Source organism: Psammomys obesus, unplaced genomic scaffold, assembly GCF_907164565.1.
Source record: "Psammomys obesus unplaced genomic scaffold, mPsaObe1.curated_primary_1811, whole genome shotgun sequence".
NCBI lineage: Eukaryota > Metazoa > Chordata > Mammalia > Rodentia > Muridae > Psammomys > Psammomys obesus.
In genome coordinates, this window is record NW_026596088.1 from 5,673,017 (window position 1) to 5,691,309 (window position 18,293).

At 41.2% G+C, this 18,293-nt stretch overlaps 1 protein-coding gene across 1 annotated transcript in view; it reads left to right on the plus strand.

Moving 5' to 3' along the window:
• Palb2 (partner and localizer of BRCA2) overlaps nt 1-18,293 on the plus strand; it is a 24,536-nt gene that overhangs the window by 1,052 nt on the left and 5,191 nt on the right. The window contains exons 2-10 of the mRNA XM_055627505.1: nt 1,126-1,185; nt 1,605-1,695; nt 2,213-3,619; nt 6,676-7,349; nt 7,922-7,993; nt 10,773-10,934; nt 13,285-13,370; nt 13,950-14,111; nt 15,339-15,455. Coding sequence (XP_055483480.1) covers nt 1,126-1,185; nt 1,605-1,695; nt 2,213-3,619; nt 6,676-7,349; nt 7,922-7,993; nt 10,773-10,934; nt 13,285-13,370; nt 13,950-14,111; nt 15,339-15,455 — 2,831 coding nt within the window. The remainder of the gene's footprint in view (nt 1-1,125; nt 1,186-1,604; nt 1,696-2,212; nt 3,620-6,675; nt 7,350-7,921; nt 7,994-10,772; nt 10,935-13,284; nt 13,371-13,949; nt 14,112-15,338; nt 15,456-18,293) is intronic.

Here is an 18,293-nt window from a genome sequence, read left to right on the forward strand (position 1 = left end):
CCTTCCTTCCTTCCTTCCTTCCTTCCTTCCTTCCTTCCTTCCTTCCTCTCTTTCTTTCTTTCTTTGGAATATACTGAAGATAGAACTCCAATAATTGTCGAAGGGTGAATACCACTTTAAAGGGCAGAAAGATAAGGATGGCTTTGCTGCTGGGAGAATGTTTTCAACCACAGAAGCCAAGGAGACAGAAGAGACTAGAAATTTGGCATAAACTAAACTTTTTTACGAAAGCTTTGTGGAGATGGCCTGCTGTGTGTCTGTCTAGCTGGGAACTCAGCGGTGACAGCCGCTGGTCTCACTGGCTTTCTTCTGTGTATTCTTCAAATATATGAACCCAGTCCACCATAGAGCTTTCCTACTTGTGGTGCCTAGAATAGCTACATATATGCCGTTTTCCCAAGACTAGTTCCTTCCATCAGATCTAGATGCAAGTGGTAGCCCTCGGAAATGCCTCTATGACTATACTCCCTGAAGTACCTTCAGGAAGCTAGTTACTCGTATCATCTAGGCTAGTCTAGTTTTGTTACCAAGTCAAACCTTATTTGTGGTCTTGATTATTATCTGCATTCCTCACTACAAATTGCCTAAATTGCCTTAACCACCTTGTACCACAAGCACCCAGGATAACTGACACTGTGTGTGCCCCATGGGGTTGTGGGTAACTACTTTAAGTTTCTGGGCCATTAATAGGTAGAGAGCATTACTGGTTGGTTGACTATGCTCACAGCCCCTCCCTGCTTCTCAGAATTATGGGAAGACACAGGACAAAATGACAACATAGTGTGTGGTGCAGTAAATCTTGAGAAGAGCCCAGAGGAAGGGGAGAGTGTCTACACTGGGTTTGAGCAAGAACGTAGAAGTCTGTTCTGCAAACTGAGGCTTGAGGAATCCATAGGAATTGTGAAAGGGGTGAATTGCTCCAGGTGACAGGAAACCATCATGGAAAGATCCTAGGGAGCTTGGTGCTTTGTAGGAACTGAGAAAAGGTCTGAGTGGGAAACTGCCCTTCCCTGTACTGAGCTGAGCACTGCACACTACACGCAATCTTGGGCCTGCTAAGCTCTGTGTTCCTTCCCTCTGGTCCCACCTTCCCCCTGCTCAGAACTGCTTATGTTTTTCTTCCAGTTGAAGGAAAAGTTGGCATTTTTGAAAAAGGAATACAGCAAGACACTTGCTCGCCTTCGGGTGAGTGAATCGTATTTTGTCAAATGAAGATGTTGCACAAACTGTACAAGATTTTGTTGGTTTGGTTTGGTTTGGGTTTTGAAACAGGGCCTCACTATGTACTCCATTGTGGACTTGACTCATAAACCTGGAGCTTGAAGATGGCTCAGAGGGTAAAGTCAAATGAGCTCAATGCCCAGGACTAACGTGGTGTCTTCTGACTTCCACGAAAGTGCTAAGGCATGGGGGTATTCACGTATGCAAACACATACACAGTAAATCAAAATATAATAAAAATAAATACACCCACAATCCTGCCTCAGCCTTCTGGGTGCTAGGATTCCAGGTGTGCAGCACCACACCTAATGGGAAGAAAGGTTCTTGGTGGTGATAAAACTTTAAGCAAAATTGATTTCCTGGGCTGCTTTTGTTTTCTCTAGCGTGCCAAAAAAGCTGAGAAGGTTAAGAACTCTAAGAAAGTACAAGATCGTGTGCTCCAGCAGGAAATCTCCTCACAGCTAAGTCACTCTGGTAAATTGGCTATTCAGTTACACTTGCTTTGTATTCATTCCCCAATTGGTTGATGTTATTTTTTCACAGACCATAGAAAAGAAGCAGTAGACTTCTTGAATAACACAAAATTCATGTTTTACAATTCAAACAATACCCTGTGCCTTCCGTTGGACTGCCTATTTAGTTGCTCTTTTTCTCCTCAAATTTTAGGAACTATATTCAGTGTTTTAGTATTGAAAAAGTGAGTTCTTAAACTTTTAGTTATTTTTGAATTTATTTTTTGTTATAGTGATAATCTTGCCACATAGCCCTAGATGGCCTAGTACTTTGTTTTCCAGGCTGTCGGCAGTCCTTCTACCTTAGCTTCAGAAGTGCTTGAATTGCCTGGGCCACCATGTCAGGGTCCAGTCTTTGTGAAAATACTGCATGAATAGCTATGTATATGTTTCTGTGTGGGTCTGTTTTTGATTCTTTTGTGACTCTACCCAGGAGTGGCCTTAATTGAGTCTCGTTTATACATATTTTCCCCCCTCAGAACCTATAAATAAAAGCTTTCCAAACAACCATCTTGATGAAGAAACTGGAGAAAGCATCTCTGTGTTACTTGATGTTGAACCTCAGTTCTTTAACCATAAAAATGGTCAAGGAGAACTCTGTACACAAAGAGCAGGTGACATCCAAGAACAGGTTTTGCACAGCACCAGCAGCCCTGATGGTCAGAAAGGGCAGAGTACACTTCCCGGGAGAACAAAGAAGCTATGGAAGAAAACACCTGTTTCACAGGAGAAAGAATATTTCTTTGACATTAACTCTGTTATACTTCCTAGTAAGCAACAAAAGACACAGGAAGCAATCAGTAGCAAAAGTCCTAGGTCCCCAGTAATCGAAAAGACTCATCTTTTAAGTCTGAAGTCTAAAACTCCTGACCCCCCAGCCCTTGTTACAGAAATTGATGGGGAAAGTGTATTAATTCCACCATCTGGGAAATCAGAAAGGGGTACTGATACACCGGTAAGAGGAAATAATGTGTCCATAGGGAGTACAGTTCCTTCCTGTACTGCGTCAGACAACAATCTTAGTCAACACCCTGAACGTGCACCTCCTAACAGTGACTGCAAAAGTACTATTCAGGGCCCAGCTTCGTCCAGAAACCTGGAGGTACAAGGCATAAAAATGACTACGTTTACAGATAGCCCTTTAGAACATAAAGCTGTGAGTACTGGTGGTCACCTGCCAGGAAGTCCTAACTCAGAGGCAGGGAATTCATGTTCTGTAAATGATGTCAATCACAGTATCCTGGCGGCTAATACTACCCAGAACTTTAAATCTTTGGAATCTCCTGGTAACATTGTTGACGGTAGAAATGTGAATCTTCAGGAAGATGAAGTTCTAAGTTCATCTAGCAGCACTGCAGCACTGTCTCCTCCCCCCACAGAAAGTCAGGTACATTCCTGTACAATGCTTGAAGGCCTTCTGTTTCCTGCAGAATACTATGTCAGAACAACCCGTCGAATGTCAGACCGCCAGAGGAAAATAGCTCTGGAAGCTGTAATCCAAAGCCATTTGGGTATCAAGAAGAAAGGGCTTAAAAATAAGAAAAAGGCAACTAAGACTGTAGTCCTCTCCGGGGAAGAAACTGACCAAAGTGGAAGTAGTGTGTTGGCCACATGCACAGGTCAGTCAAGTTCAGGAAGTCCTCCTCAGGAGCTTCTGTTATCAGCTGAGGTCAGCTCTCCCCCAGGACCTGCTGGAGCTAACCCATCTAGGAAGGCCACTGCACAGGCACTTCGTAGAGGACACAGAAGAAAACGAAAATCAATCCGAGCCTCCACACTGGATCATTGTCAGCTGCTTTTCCCTCCTTGCAGCACACTGGCTGTTAGCATGTCCCAGGGCAAATTCACCGAGCATAAGTGTCAGAGCGGGAAAGCAATTGTTGACGGTAAGAGAGTTGAAGGTAAATCAGATTGTGTTTGATAATGCTTGATGTGACAGCTAATCATCACTGTGTAACTGGTGCTTGTAAATTCAGTATTACTTACTGAATCACTGTTCTATACAAGGTAGAACCTTTTATCTTCACCTTCAGTTGAGGAAAGTAAAGCAGGGGGAGGGTGCATTGATTTAAATTGTAGAGCTAAAATTGAACCTGGCAGTTCAGTTGTATGATTGAAAAATTCACATAGCAAAAGAAATACATTGGGTGCTTACTCAAACTGATACCTATTCAGATGAAGTAAAATGGAATATGTGTTAGGTAAAACTACAGAAAAGCTCCATCATGTAATAGAAAGTATAAGAAATTTAGTGGATACCATGGCTGTGGTCTATGGAATATAAGATTTTGGAATAGCAAGCAAGAATATAACAAGCTTTTATTTATTTTCTCAGAAGTTAATCATACCTGATAGACAACAGAAAAATTGGATCGCCGTGGCTCTAGATAGGGAATGAGCAAATACCTGCAAATATAGACAGTGAATCATTTTTTTCACCTACTCGGCTGTGGTGCAGCAACAGACAATATGTGACTTAGCATGTTCTCATAAAGCTTTGTACATAAAAAGGCAGTAACTTGTTATATGCCATTGAGCATAAATGTTTGTATATGAGCTATAATTCATTCAAAAATAGGAAACATGGCTCCCTTCTAAATCAACAACAAGAAAAAAAGGCTAGGTGTGGCAGTGCATGCCATTAATTACAGCAGAGGTAGAATCGGGCAGGTCTCTGAGTTTAGACCATCCAGAGTTACATTGTAAGACCCTGTCTCAAAAAGAATGAGGGGGAAAAATGCACACCAATAATATTCTGGGAACTTTTTGCTTGGAGACAGGTTCTTCCTATCTAGTTCAGACTGGCTTCGAACTCAAGATCCTTCTGCCTTAGCTTCTTGAGTGCTGGGCTACCTTCCCTAGTTAGACATTCTTTTTTTATACTTTTAGATAGTCATGTGCAGGGTATGGTGGCACACACTTTTAATCCCAGCAAATGAGAAGCACGCAGATCTCTGTGAGTTCGAGGCCAGCCTGCTCTACAAAGCAAGCCCAGAACTGCCAGGCAGGCCTCTGTTACACAAAAAAACTCCATCTTAAAAAAAAGTGTCTGTTGTGAAAAAAGTGTCTGTTGTGATTTTATTTTCTTTATGTGTAAGAGTGTTTTTGCCTTGCCTATGTCTATGTCTATGTCTGTGTTCCATGTGCATGCAGTACCAGTGGTGGCCAGGAGAGGCATCAGAATCCCTTTGAGTTTGGAGTACAGATGGACACTACTGTCACTTAACTTGCTGAGCCATCTCTCCAATCTCCTGCTATGATTTTAGTAACCTGAGCTACATTAAAAAACCCTTTCTGTTCCCATTATCAAGCTTATTATTCATATGTAAAAATTTACATATGAATATTAATAGAGTTGTTTTTAAAGCATCATTTGTTAAAACCTACAATAAAACCTATTTTAATAACATTAAAAAACAGGCCAAGAATTTGGTGCTGCTTTCTGGTTTTGGTTTGTTTGTTTTGAGGAGTGTGTGTGTGTTTATTTTGAGACGTGCTCTCTAGCTCTTGGTTGTCCTGCCATTTGCTGTGTAGACCAGACTTTCCTAGAACTCATAAAAGTCCCCTTGCTCTGCCTTCTGAGTGATGATACTAAAGGTTGTGCCTGCAAATCTCAAGTTAAAGTCTTTAATTTCAAATTAAAGTCTTGGGTCACCATAACCAAGCCTAGTGATACTTTCTTAAGGTCAGAGAAGGGACATGGTGTTTGCTTGTTTGAGGTTGTTTATGTGTTTATGTGTGTGGTTTTGTTCATATGACTGTAGTGCCTGAAGGGGTCAGAAGAGGATGGCAGAGCCTCTGGAGCTAGAGTTACAGGCAATTGTCAGCTGTTTGTTCCAAGTGCATTGTGGGAATCAAATTCTGGCCTTCTGTAAGAGCAGTACATATTCTTTTCTTTCTTTCACTCCTTAGATGTATTTATCTTACAACTGTGTATATATGTGTATTCTTATTCATGTGAATGCAGAGGCCAGAGATGTTGGAGGTGGAGTTATAGGTGGTTGTGAGCCAACTGATATGCACATTAGGGACCAAACGCAGGTTCTTTAGAAGAGCCATATCTTTAGAAAGTCTCTCCGTTGTTTCCCTGACTTCAGAAGTTCTTCCACTCATCAACTCAGAACTTTATCTCTTCCACAGCTCGGAAACTGTGTGTGCTAGTCGCCATCTTGGCCAAGAAGAGCAATATCTTAATCTCCAAGATATTGCTCCAGCCCCAAAGTACATGTTCTTAACCACTCTCCCAGTCCCAGGGGCATGGATTTAATAAAGGTGGTAGGATAATAAACAATATCAGTCTTTGAGAATTAGAAACTTTTCTAGATGTGACAATCACATAAAATTAACTGCTGTTTGTTAAGTGGGCAATCCAGTGTCATTTACTGATTCGCCCGGTTCTGTGGTTGTCCTCTCTAGCTCAGAAACGTTTTATCACTCCGCAGGGAAGCCCACACCCATTGAGCACTTGCTTTCTAATTACTCTTTTCATTCCCAGTCCATATGAGACTACCAGTCTACTGCATTGATATCTGGGGGATAGGGAGTGTTGTGGACACTTGAGATACAAGGAATTATGTGACGTATGACCTTTGCGTTTTGCATGTTTGTTTTCACATAGCATATGTCCATGCTGTAGAATGTATCCGTGCTTCCTTCCTTTTGTGGCTGAACAGCTTTCTGGCTGATCAGTCTAGCTGAACTAAGGAGCGCCAGGCTCAGTGAGAGATCTTGACCTAAAAGAAAGTAAGGGAGGAACCAGGAGCAGATACCACCTAACATTGACCTCTGGTCTCCACTGCGTGTGAACATACACATGTGGAAACATATATATGTACACCAAAATAATAACATTTCATTATTTTGGAGTAACGATTATGCTTTCATTGCAACATGAGAACGAAATCCTAATTTTAAGGCAACTTGTCTTTTCTTACTATCACAGACTTTGAATTACCTGATGAAGACTTTGGGCCTCTTAAGCTTGAAAAATTGAAGTCCTGCTCAGAAAGACTGATTGAGTCTTCTGACTCAAAAAACTGTGGTGAGAGGCTTCCTAGAGAGGGACATCGTGCTGCTCTGGAGGAACTGCAGATAGATTTGGAAATGGTAGACGCGGAAGAGGAGCTCACCCTTCCACCAGGAGAAGTACACGATCCAGGGCCAGCCCTGAAAAGGCAGCGTACAAGCAAGGGCCTTTCTTCATCCATAGTGCTTTTCACCCCTGCAGAGACTGCTACACCTAGTAACACTGGCAGGCCTGCTGCCTGCCAGTGTTCACCCGCTTTCCCCATCTTGGGCATGACGCCAGGTTTTGGCTTCCAAGCAACCAGTGAGAATGTATCTACTGAAGCTGGACAGACTTTCTGTACATCCCAACCTTCTCACTTGGGAGATACGAGCAGTCCTGCTAACAATAATAATAAACAATGCCACAGTTCAGCCAGCTCACCCAAACTGGATACCAACCTGCACATGTCAGGTAGACAAGGACCACCTGCCTGTGACAGTGACTCTGGCCCCCAAGCAACACCTCTACCCGTTGAGTCATTCACTTTCAGAGAAAATCAGCTCTGTGGAAATGCATGCCTCGAGTTACATGAACGTTCCATTGAACAGGTACAATCGTTTCCTTTGTGAAATTTTCTCTGAAAGGATGAAATGTCTTAGTGAAAATGGACAGACAGCATAACTTTCTCACCATTGGCCTCTCCGTTTTTAAAGATTTTTTTTTTTTTTTTTTTTTTTTTTGGTATGTTTGAAATGACCTCAGTGTAAACATTATGTTAAGCTCATCCTAGGAAAATTAAGGCTAATTAAATTACGTATTTTGTTATATTTGTTTTTAGTTTATGTACATTGATATTTTGCCAACATGTTTGTATTTGTGAGTGTCGGGTCTCCTGGGATTGGAGTTATAGACAGTTTGGAGCTACCGTGTAGATGCTGGGTAATAAACCTGTAACTAAAATTGGAAAGGTAGCCAGTGCTCCTAACCACAGGGCCATCTCTCCAGCACCCTAAATTGTGTATTTAAAAATACAAGGAGGGCCCAGTTCTTTTTGTTTGCAGTGAAATAACTGCATTGCCTTTGTGCTGTTAGAGGCAGCCGAGGTAGCTTTGCTGCTGAGTGAGTGAGAAAGGCAAGCATCACATAAAGTAAACTCACAGCATGGCTTTTGTTTCCACAGACTGAAGCCGCAGCTCTCCCTGCTTGTGACCGCTTGAACCCAGGCAACCTACAGTTAGTTTCAAGGTTAAAGGTCAGAAGAATGTCCTCTTATTATGTGTCATGGATATTACAACGAAACACTGAATGAGATGATGAGAAGGTTGAAAAGAATTCTATCACAAAACTTTAATTTTTTTTGTTTAATATTATTAAGTATATTGAGAAACAGATATAGAAAAGCAGATTTTAATTCTTTTTCACAGTATTTAGTTATAGTTATATTTTCAGTTATCTTCCTGAAATTTACGTACCAACTTATTGCCAAGAACAACTTAAGTTTTGTTTGTTTGCTTGTTTTGTTTTTGTTTTTGAGACAACAAACTCACTATAGGCTGGCCTCAGACTCACATAGATCTGCTTGCCTGTGCTGGGATTAAAGGCATGTTCTACCTCACTTAATTTTTTTTTAATGAACTTAAGTTCATTTAAATGAGCTGAGTAATTTATTTAAATCAGATATTTTGACACAGTAGGGGATAGTGAGACAAGAGTCATTTATGCCTCTGCTAGTAAATGATGTAATATTCTTCAAGAATCACTTACAATTTATAAGAAAATAGGTTGTGTGGTGGCACATTTGTGCAATATCAGTGCTCAGACAAGTAGACAAGTAGACCATGAGTGTGAGGCCAGCCTAGACTGCCTATCAGTTTCAAGGTCAGATTGGGCTGTACAGTAAACTCTTTCTCAAGAAAAGGAAAATCCCAATTCTGGGTTTTGATGTAGTAAATGTTTAATTACCTTATCCAGAATGGTCTCTAACCATTGCTGAATATTCTTGGAATGGAAGTGAGACTTCGGAGTCTTTCCCAGTTGAAAACCCCTGGTATTACAGCAAAAACTTCAAACACATTAGTGCTGCTGCCTGATACTGACAGATTAGACTCTGAGCTCCCCTGAGGCTCAGAGGAACCTCTGAGATTCCTGTTATGTAGCAAGTACATAGAAATAGTACCTATGCTCTATGTCAAAAAGCTGTTCGTGAGTCAATTTTATTTGTTTTGTTTATTTGTTCTTCTCTAATACGTTACGCAAAGACCACAATCTACACCTCCCTGCTCCCCGAGATCCTCTCCTCCTCTGCCTCCCTTCAGAAAAGAGCAGGCCTCTAGGGATATCAACTGAAGACAGCATAACAAGTTCAATAAGACTAGGCACAAACCCTCATATTAAGTCTGGATGAGGCAACCCAGTAGGAGGAAAAGACTGCGAAGACCAGGCAAAAGAGTCAAGAGACAGCCCCTGACTTCCACTGTTAAAGAGTTCCACAAGAACACCAAGCTACACAACTGTAACATTTGTGTAGAGGACCTAGGTCAAACCCACACAGAGTCTGTGATTGTCACTTCAGTCTTTGTGAGTTCGCATGGGTCTGTCTTTGTTGATTGTGTGGGCCAGGTTCTTATGGTGTCCTCTACTTGGATCAATTTTAATATCTTAGATTCAAATGGAATTTATCATTTTGTTCATATATTCAAGTTTGAATGTTAAAATTTATATGTTACAGTTTTTGTCAATGTTTATATAGCTAAGTCTTTCCGTTCTCCTATCTTCTTAATTTAATTATTAATTTATTTGAGGGAGGATCTCTTATACCAGATTGGCCGTGTTCTCCTGGTATAGCTGACTATGGTCTTGAACTTCTGATCCTCCTGCCTTTCAAGTGGTCGGTGTGCTGAGTTACAGTATGTTCCATCATTCCGGGTTTATTGGGTGTTAGAAATTGAACCCAGGGCTTTGTACATACAGAGTATGTACAGGCAGGTACTTTGCTAAATAAGCTATATCCCCAGCCATATTCTTCCATTTCCAAAAGTAATTCTTCTTGCATTTGTCTTTTTTGTTCATGTTTGTTTTCAAAAGCAAATAGTTCTTGATTATACTGATTTGTTTTGTTTTTGAGGTAGGGTCTCAGTGTGTAGCTCAGGCTGGCCTTAAACTGAGGAACCTTGTGCCTCTTATTTCTGGTACTGGGATTACAGACATGCATCACCACACCTGGTTCATTCATTGTTTTTATTTGGTTTTTGTTGTTTTGTTTGTGTTTATATTAACTTCTTGGGATGTATGCTATTTATTTTTTCTGATAAATGCTGTTTTGGCCGTGCTTGTGGGTTTGACACCCAGTACTCTCCTTATCCTCATCAAAAATGGCATATTGAGCTGGGTGGTGGTGGCACACACCTTTAGTCCCAGCCCTCAGCACTTGGGAGGCAGAGGAAGGTGGATATCTTGAGTTCAAGTCCAGCCTGGTGTTCCAGGACACCCAGGGCCACATAGAGAAACCTTGTCTTGAAAAACCAAAAGGTGGGGGGAGGGAGACATACTAAAGTAGGACATGGTGGTGCACATCTGTAATCCCATCACTTGGGAAGCCAGCCTGGTTTACCTTTCAAGTTCTGGACTAGCCAGGGCTACACAAGGAGGCCCTGTGTTTTGTTTTGTTTTCAAGTATATGGTACATGGTTTCAACTTTATTCTCTCTTTAACTTATGAATTGTTCACCAGGATCTTTAATTTCCAAACAGGTCAGTTCTTGTGGATTATATTCTGTGGCTAAATCAGAGTGTATTCCATTCTAGAATTACATAATCTAAAACATTTTACTTAGTTCTGAAATTACAACATATATCATGATGTAACTCTGATAGATGATTTTAGTTTGTTGTTTGTGTGTGTGTGTCATAAAATTTATAAAGCTGCGTAAAACTTTCATTTTACTTAGCTGGTTCTTGTCATCTTTGTAATTCATCACCTTTGGTTCTTACTCTTCATTAAGCAGAACTTTAACATAATTTATTTTGGGTCAGAATCCTTCCAGTTCCTGTTCTGTGGACATGAGTGCTATGTGGTGGGAAAGAGCTGGTGCTAAGGAGCCATGTATCGTAACTGCTTGTGAAGATGTAGTTTCTCTTTGGAAACTGTTGGATACTTCGCAGTGGGAAAAAGTTCATACCTGGCACTTCACAGAGGTATGTCCAAGCCATGGTGTACAGAGGTGATTATAGCCAGGCTTTTGGCCACTTTATTGGGTTCTTTTTCCTACCTCCCTACACCACCTCTATCCTTTCCAACACCTATTACTAGGAAGGAAAGAAAGAAGGATAGAGGAGAAAGGGTTCGTAGATCTTTTAGACTACTCCCTGCTAATTAGGAGCGTTGAGTTCCTTGGGGTGAGTTTGGTCTTCAGGAAACCTCCAACCAGAAATCTAGCAAACAGCAAAAGCAGCAGTGGGGACGAGCAACAGCAGGGAAGCAGCAGCCACCAGAGTTCCTCTGGGGCCCTAGCATTATATACCCTCTCAAAAGTCCCTAGGATTCCAAACATAAGTTATCTACAGCTGGCAGAATCACACCCCTGATCCCACACCTGGGATTAAAAGGAAAACACCTTCACATAACATTACTGGGTTTTTAAAGAGACCAAAATCCTCACTACAGGTGGCAGAACATCTACCTACTTAGTGACTAGTAACATTTCCTTCCTCTTTTCCCTGAGGGTTACACCCAGGGCCTTATCTATGCCAAGCCTGTTACTGCCGTTGAACTTCGCTTTATCCCCTAAACATAATGATTTTTCTTTTTCCTTTCCTCTTTCCCATCTTCTTTCCTTTGTGTGTATGTGTATATGTATATGTGAAGCTCTGCATTTCAGTTCAAGTACATGTGTTTATGGGGGCCAGAGGACAGCACACATGTCAGTCTTCAGGAGCTGTCCGTCTTGCTCTTTGAGACAGGGTCGTGCATTCACTTAGAACTCATTAAGTAGGCTGAGCTGAGTGGTTGTTGAGCTTTAGGGATCTACCTATCTCTGCCTCCCCAAAGCTAGGATTACAAGTACCTGCTGTTTCACCTGGCTTTTTACATTGGGTTCTGGGAGTCGGATTCAGATCTTGTGCTTGCAAGGCAAGCACTTTACTTAGCAAGCGTCCCAGTCCTTGGTAAATTTTTCATAAAGATTTGTCTTTACGCATGTATATGATGTTGGGGAGGGTATGTGTATATGAGTGCAGGTGCTCATAGAGGCCAGAAGAGTATTTTGGATCCCTTGGAGCTGGAGTTACAAGCAGTTGTGGGCTGCCTCGGGTGCTGGGAGCCAAACTCAGGTCCTCTGAAAGAACAGCAGTGATTCTTAGCTGCTGGGTCATCTCTCCAGGGAACCCCAGCTCCCCTCCTGAGGCAGAGTCTCTCTGTGTTGCCCAGGCTGGTCACAGTCTCGGGAGTTCGGGTAGTTTTACTGCTTGAGTTTCTCTCTGCCCTAGAATAAGTTTAAATGGCAGCATAATGCTGTCTTCATCTATGTGCTAGAAATTACTAGTTCTTCTGTAGAGGCATAAATTGCATTAAATAAGCACTTATTTGCTTGGTTTAAATGTATAGTCCTAGCTACAAGAGGCTGAGATAGTGCATGAGGCCAGTACTTTGAGATCAGTCTTAACAACACAGGGAGACCCTATCTTAAAAAAATTAAGGTAATTACTAACCTAACTCTTAAGGAATATTGCTATTTAATTGTTTATCTGGGGGTTTTGCTAGTGGTCTTATTATGTAGCCTAGGCTGTCCTTGAACTTGGTGATCCCCCTACCTTACCTTCCATAGTACTAGACTTACAGGTATATACTACCACATCAAGCTCATACAGTTAGAACTGTAGCATGTATGGTTTTTCTGAGGTCCCAGGTATAGTGGACATGTCGTTAATCCCTGCAATTGGGAAGAAGAGGCAGTGAGGTCAGCCTGGTGCACATACTGAGTTCAGGTCAGTTAGGTATATATTCATAAGTGAGACCCTGTCTCAAAAAAGAAAAACCAGCCAGGCACGGTGGCACGTGCCAGTAATCCCAGCACTCTGGGAGGTAGAGGCAGATGGATCTCTGTGAGTTCGAGGCCAGCCTGGTCTACAAAGTCCAGGCTGGCCAAGGCTACACAGAGAAACCCTGTCTCAAAAACAAAACAAAACAAAACAAACAAACAAAAACCCAAAACAAAATCAAAAAAGGAAAACCAAAACCAAAACACCAAAGAGGGGCTGAGGGGCAGAAGAAGATTTTTCTTAACTGTTACATTTGTTTGAACATTAGAAATAGTCTGGATACCATGAGCATTCAAGAGAATGTGATTACCTGACTCAGTCCTGTAATCCCAGTTACTCAGGAGGCTGTGGCAGGAAGAAGTTCAGGGCCAAGTAAGACAATTTAATATGACCCTTTCACAAAATAAAAAGTAAAAGGCTAGGAGTAACATAAAGAAACAAATATGATATTTTTTTGTAAAATATTCATGAAACTATAAATGACTGAATATAATTTTCTTTTATGTAGATTCCAGTATTACAAATAGTTCCGGTGCCTGATGTTTACAATCTTATATGTGTAGCTTTGGGAAACTTGGAAATCAGAGAAATCAGGTATGCAATTCCTAAGGACTCCACATATGATCTCTCTCTTGCTCTCACACTCTGCCATCTTTGTTCTCTTTCATTATTTTGAGTGGACATTATAACCCACACTTAGGTCTTAAAAGCAGGGCATCTTAAAAGAAATTGAGTTTCCTGGCTGGAGAGATAGCTCAGTGTTTAAGGCTACTTGCTGCTCTTTCAGAGGATCTGAGTTGGGTTTCCAGCACCTACATTAGGTGGCTCACAACTACTTTCAACTCCTGTTCCAGGAGCTGTGACACCCTCTTCTGGTCTCTCTAGGCACCTACATATACATGGTGCACATATATATACTCTGGCACATAACCATAAAACAAAATAAGTACATGGTTCTTTTTAAAGTTAATTTAGGGGAACTGGAAAGATGGCTCCATGGTTAAGAGCACTGACTGCTCTTCCAGAGGACCCAGGTTCAGTTCCCAGCACCTTCATGGCACCTTACAAATGTCTGTAACTTCAAGATCTGACATCCTCATACAGACATACATGTAGGCAAATCACAAATGTACATAAAATTTTAAAAAAAAAAATTGTGTTTGGTATATATAGGGTGTTGCTGTGTTCCTCTGGTGATGAAAGTGAAAAGCAAGTCCTACTGAAATCTGGAAATATAAAAGCTGTGCTTGGCCTGACAAAGAGGAGATTAGTTAGTAGCATTGGGACCTTTTGCAATCAACAAGTACAAATCATGACATTTGCTGAAGACGGAGGGTAAGAAAAGATTGGTTGGTCTCCACTGTTCTGTAGCAGAGGTTTATCTCAGGATTCAGGGAAAGGGGATGGCTAAGACCCTGATTTTCTATGCTAATGGTGTAGTAGCAAGCATGCATTAATGCCACATTGCAACCGATGAGGAGGTTAAAGAGGTGGAAGTCAGGGAAGCCAATGGGGTGGAGAGGCTCAGATAATGTAGTTTGTTTTTTCTTTGGCTTTCTTTGAAATTGCTGTGTATCTCTTAAATGTTAGAAGTAACCGTTCCATATACTTGGTGTCCATTGCTTCTTTGACGGTCTAAATGTTAGCTAACTGCAAACATGCATTTCTAGTTCTAAGCTATTTCTCATGTGCTCGACCTGTGTGTTTGTTTAACAGTCACCTCATAGGTACTTCAGGTTCAGTGTATGGCAACCAGAACTAAAAGCGTTTTCTCCTTTTATCAGGCCTTTGTTGCATTTTTTTTCCTACTTTGTTTTATCTTAGTCCAGGGGTTAAACCCTGGATAATACTAAGCATATTCTCTACTGTTGAGCCATACCCTCAGCCTGTTGTACTTTATTGTTTCTTTGTCATTCCTAGTAACAGAGGGCAGAGATCTTATTTGTCATAATTAGTCCTGAACCAAATGGTAGTCCAGGCAAGAGACAGTGCTTCCTTAGATTAAGAAAGTGAACTACCTGTGCTGTACACATATGTGATTCCAGAAGCTGGGAGGACTGGTGAGAGTTGAAGTCAGCCTGAGCTATATAATGAGTATTGGGCCAGCCTGGACAGCAAGATAACCTTGGCTGTAATCAAACAATCACAAGGAAGGAAGACAGATTTGTGAGAAATAAGCCTGCAGAGTCACTAAACCTGCTGATTAAGTCACTGAAGAGGACTAATGACAATAACTGGCAATAATGTCAGTTTTCAGGGTTGGTCACCTGCATAGATTGGTAGTTCAGTCATTGAGGTAGAAATGGGAAAGAATAGACTTAAACAGAGTACTTACGAATTTAACACTGGCTAGAGTGAATTTCAGGTGATTGTTAACCATGGTCAAGAAGATGAGATAAAAACCTTGTCCATTGTAGAAAATTTAGAACATAAGTCTTCTAGTTAAAGCTTTTTTCTGGTATTCATGTAGTGTTTTGTTATACACAGTCCAGTAATGTGTAGAAGGACTACTTAGGGAATATGTTGGTTCAAAAGTGGTTTTCAGTACTGTTTTAAATACAGCAGCAAAGATGAACAGCTTTTGATGCCCCCTGATGAGACTATACTGACTTTTGCTGAAGTCCAAGGGATGCAGGAAGCTCTGCTTGGCACTACCACTGTGAACAACATCGTGATCTGGTAAGCTTTTGCTCTAGTCCTCATCTGTATATGTGAACATGCGTCTGTTTTTATAGACTTGTGAAGGCTGGGTATGCTGGTCATGGGCAGGGTGGTACAACCTGTAATCCCAGAACACTGGAAGCTGAGCAGAGGAGGCTGATGGATCACAGCCGGGTACGTGGAAAGACCTTGCCTCAGAGAAACATGACTGTGGTTTTCTTTTTCACTGTTGAGGCTTTATCCTGTTGTTATCAAGAAAATGAATCCAGATATGTGAAAAAGAACAATATGAGTTAACCAGTAAACTAGCTGCCACTCTAGAGAGTCCTGATGCATTTCCACTCTCCCATGGTGGCTCACAACTATCTGTATCTCCAGTTACAGAGGACTTTATGTCCTCTTCCTGCAGACATACAAGCAGGCAAAACATCCATATACAGAAATTTAAATTAAAAACAAGATTTCAAAAAAAAAAAAAAAAAGAGGTTGTCTTTTGCTTGATATGTGCAAGGCCTTGGGTTTAATCCTCACTACTACAAAATAGATAATCAGTAAAATTAAATAAAGAGAACTGTGTGGTGAAAACATGGAGCCGCAGCTCTGTGATAAACTGCTACCACAAGGTTGTTAAGGTCTGTAGGTTCTGTCACATGGGTTCTTACCTTCCGCATCTACAGGCTAGGGATAGAACAGAAATGGTAACGGTCGGAGGAGAACAAAGTGGGGTAATGATGTGGAGTAGATTTCTCATTCCTTCAGCTTTAAGCCAGATTGCATGTCCCATTTTGACCACCAGGTAACTTAGAGCTTACTAGAGGGAGAACCTTCTATCCTGTTGGTTTATAGAACCAATGGATAGAATTCAGGGTAACTAGCAGATAGCAAGTAGGAAGAAATGTCTCAAGAAAATTGACAAAGAAGTGCTACTAGGGGTGGGGTCTTCATTCACTTGGTCCAGTGCTCCCCTCAAAAGCAAGATGACCCAAATTTGATCCCCAGAACTCACATTTTAAAAATTTGGCCATAGAGGCATGCAAACTATAACCCAGCTCTGTGGAAGCAGAGAGTGGGGTCCCTAAGGCTTACTGTCTGTTCAGTTTAGCCTATTTGGCAAATTCTTGGCCAATGAGACATTCTATCTCAAAAAACAATGGGTACTGGGGTGTGGCTCTGTTGATAGAGTGCTTACCCAGCATGCAAGCAGCTCAGGGTTTCTATCTCCAGCACCAAATAATTACTGTATATTGTGGCACATTTCTATTATGTTAGCACTGGAGAGGCAGAGACAGGAAGATCTCTGAGTTTGAGGCCAGCCCTGTCTATATAGAGAGTTTGAGACTAGCTAGGGCAATATAATGAGACCCTACCTTAGACAAAAACAAGGTAAGGTGAGGGAGATGGTGAAATGACTTAGCATGTTGAATTCTTTCCCTGTAACCTACCTATACATGGAAGTCAAGAGCTGCCCCAACAGAATTGTTCTCTAACCCTCACATATGCACAGTGGCAAGTGTACATACACTCATACATATATACACAAGAGTAAAACAAATTACAAGGTAGCAAAAGGAAACCCAGATTTTCCTCTGCTCTTTGTGCACACTCAAACACATGAAAAAGGAGCCTTAAGTTCTGAGTATAACGATTGCTTAATTACCTGGTACACTTACTATGTTTTGTTTTGAAACAGGGCCTCACTTAGTAGGTAGGCCGTGCTCAAACTCAACTGCTTTCTTGCCTTAGTGCCTGAGTGGTGGGATGCCAAGTATCCATTACCCTCCTGGCTCCAGCTGGCCCTTTAAACTACTTGGAACAGGTAAACTGCCAGCAGTTCCATTAAAGCTTCGAGTTAACTAGAATATCAGCATTTGGAGTTTGGATTCAGCTGAATTAACTGTTTACTAGAATAAGTAAATAGCATCACTATTCCTCAGAAGAACCTAAAAGAGTGACAGTTTGAAAATACTAACTATAAGAAATACATTAATATATCCTAGCATGCCTTCTCTCTGTTTTCTCCCATTCACAGCTGGTAGAGTGGTGTATGGGTGTTCTTGTTTTTTTGAGAAAGGGTCTCACCACAGTCCAGACTGGCCACTGACTCACATTCCTTCTACATCAGCCTCCCAAGTGCGAGAATTACAGATGTGCATCACCTGGCTGTATCCTTAATGCCCATCTTAGCTCCTTGCTTAAGTAAAAGGGCTCAAAATATATTGGTTGTGCCATCAACAAGGAACTGTCATTGACCTATTTTTACTCATTTATTTGTTTATTTTCTTTCAAGACTTTCTGGCTATTGGGTCCAGGCTAACCTGGGATTCACTATGTAACCCATGCTAGTCTCAAATGTATGATCTTCCTGCCTCGGTCTCCCAAGTTCCATGATTACATGTGTGTGTCACCATGTTCAGCTAGTGTTTATATGTGGTATTTGTTTGCCTTTCCTATTCAATTTCTGATCTATTATATTTCTGAAGTGATCCATGTTATTATAGTTAGTATTTGAGTAGTTTGTGTGTATAGTTGTTGGTCAGAGGACAGCTTCTTGAGGATTGTTTTTGAAGCAGTCTGTGTTTCTCTTGCTGTGCTTAAATTTCAGCCTATCTGGCCTCTGAGTTTCTTATTGATTCTTATTGTTTCTTATTGTCTTTCTTTCCCATCTCTTGTAGGAGAGAGAGGACTGCAGAAGCTTGGCATTGTATCAGGCTTTTTCAGGGGTTCTGGGCATTGAACTTGGGTCATCAGGCTTCCCTACCAAGAGCCTTTACCTGCTGAGCCTTCTTTCTGGACCTCAGATGGCTTATGCTTATTATTATTATTATTATTATTATTATTATTATTATTATTATTATT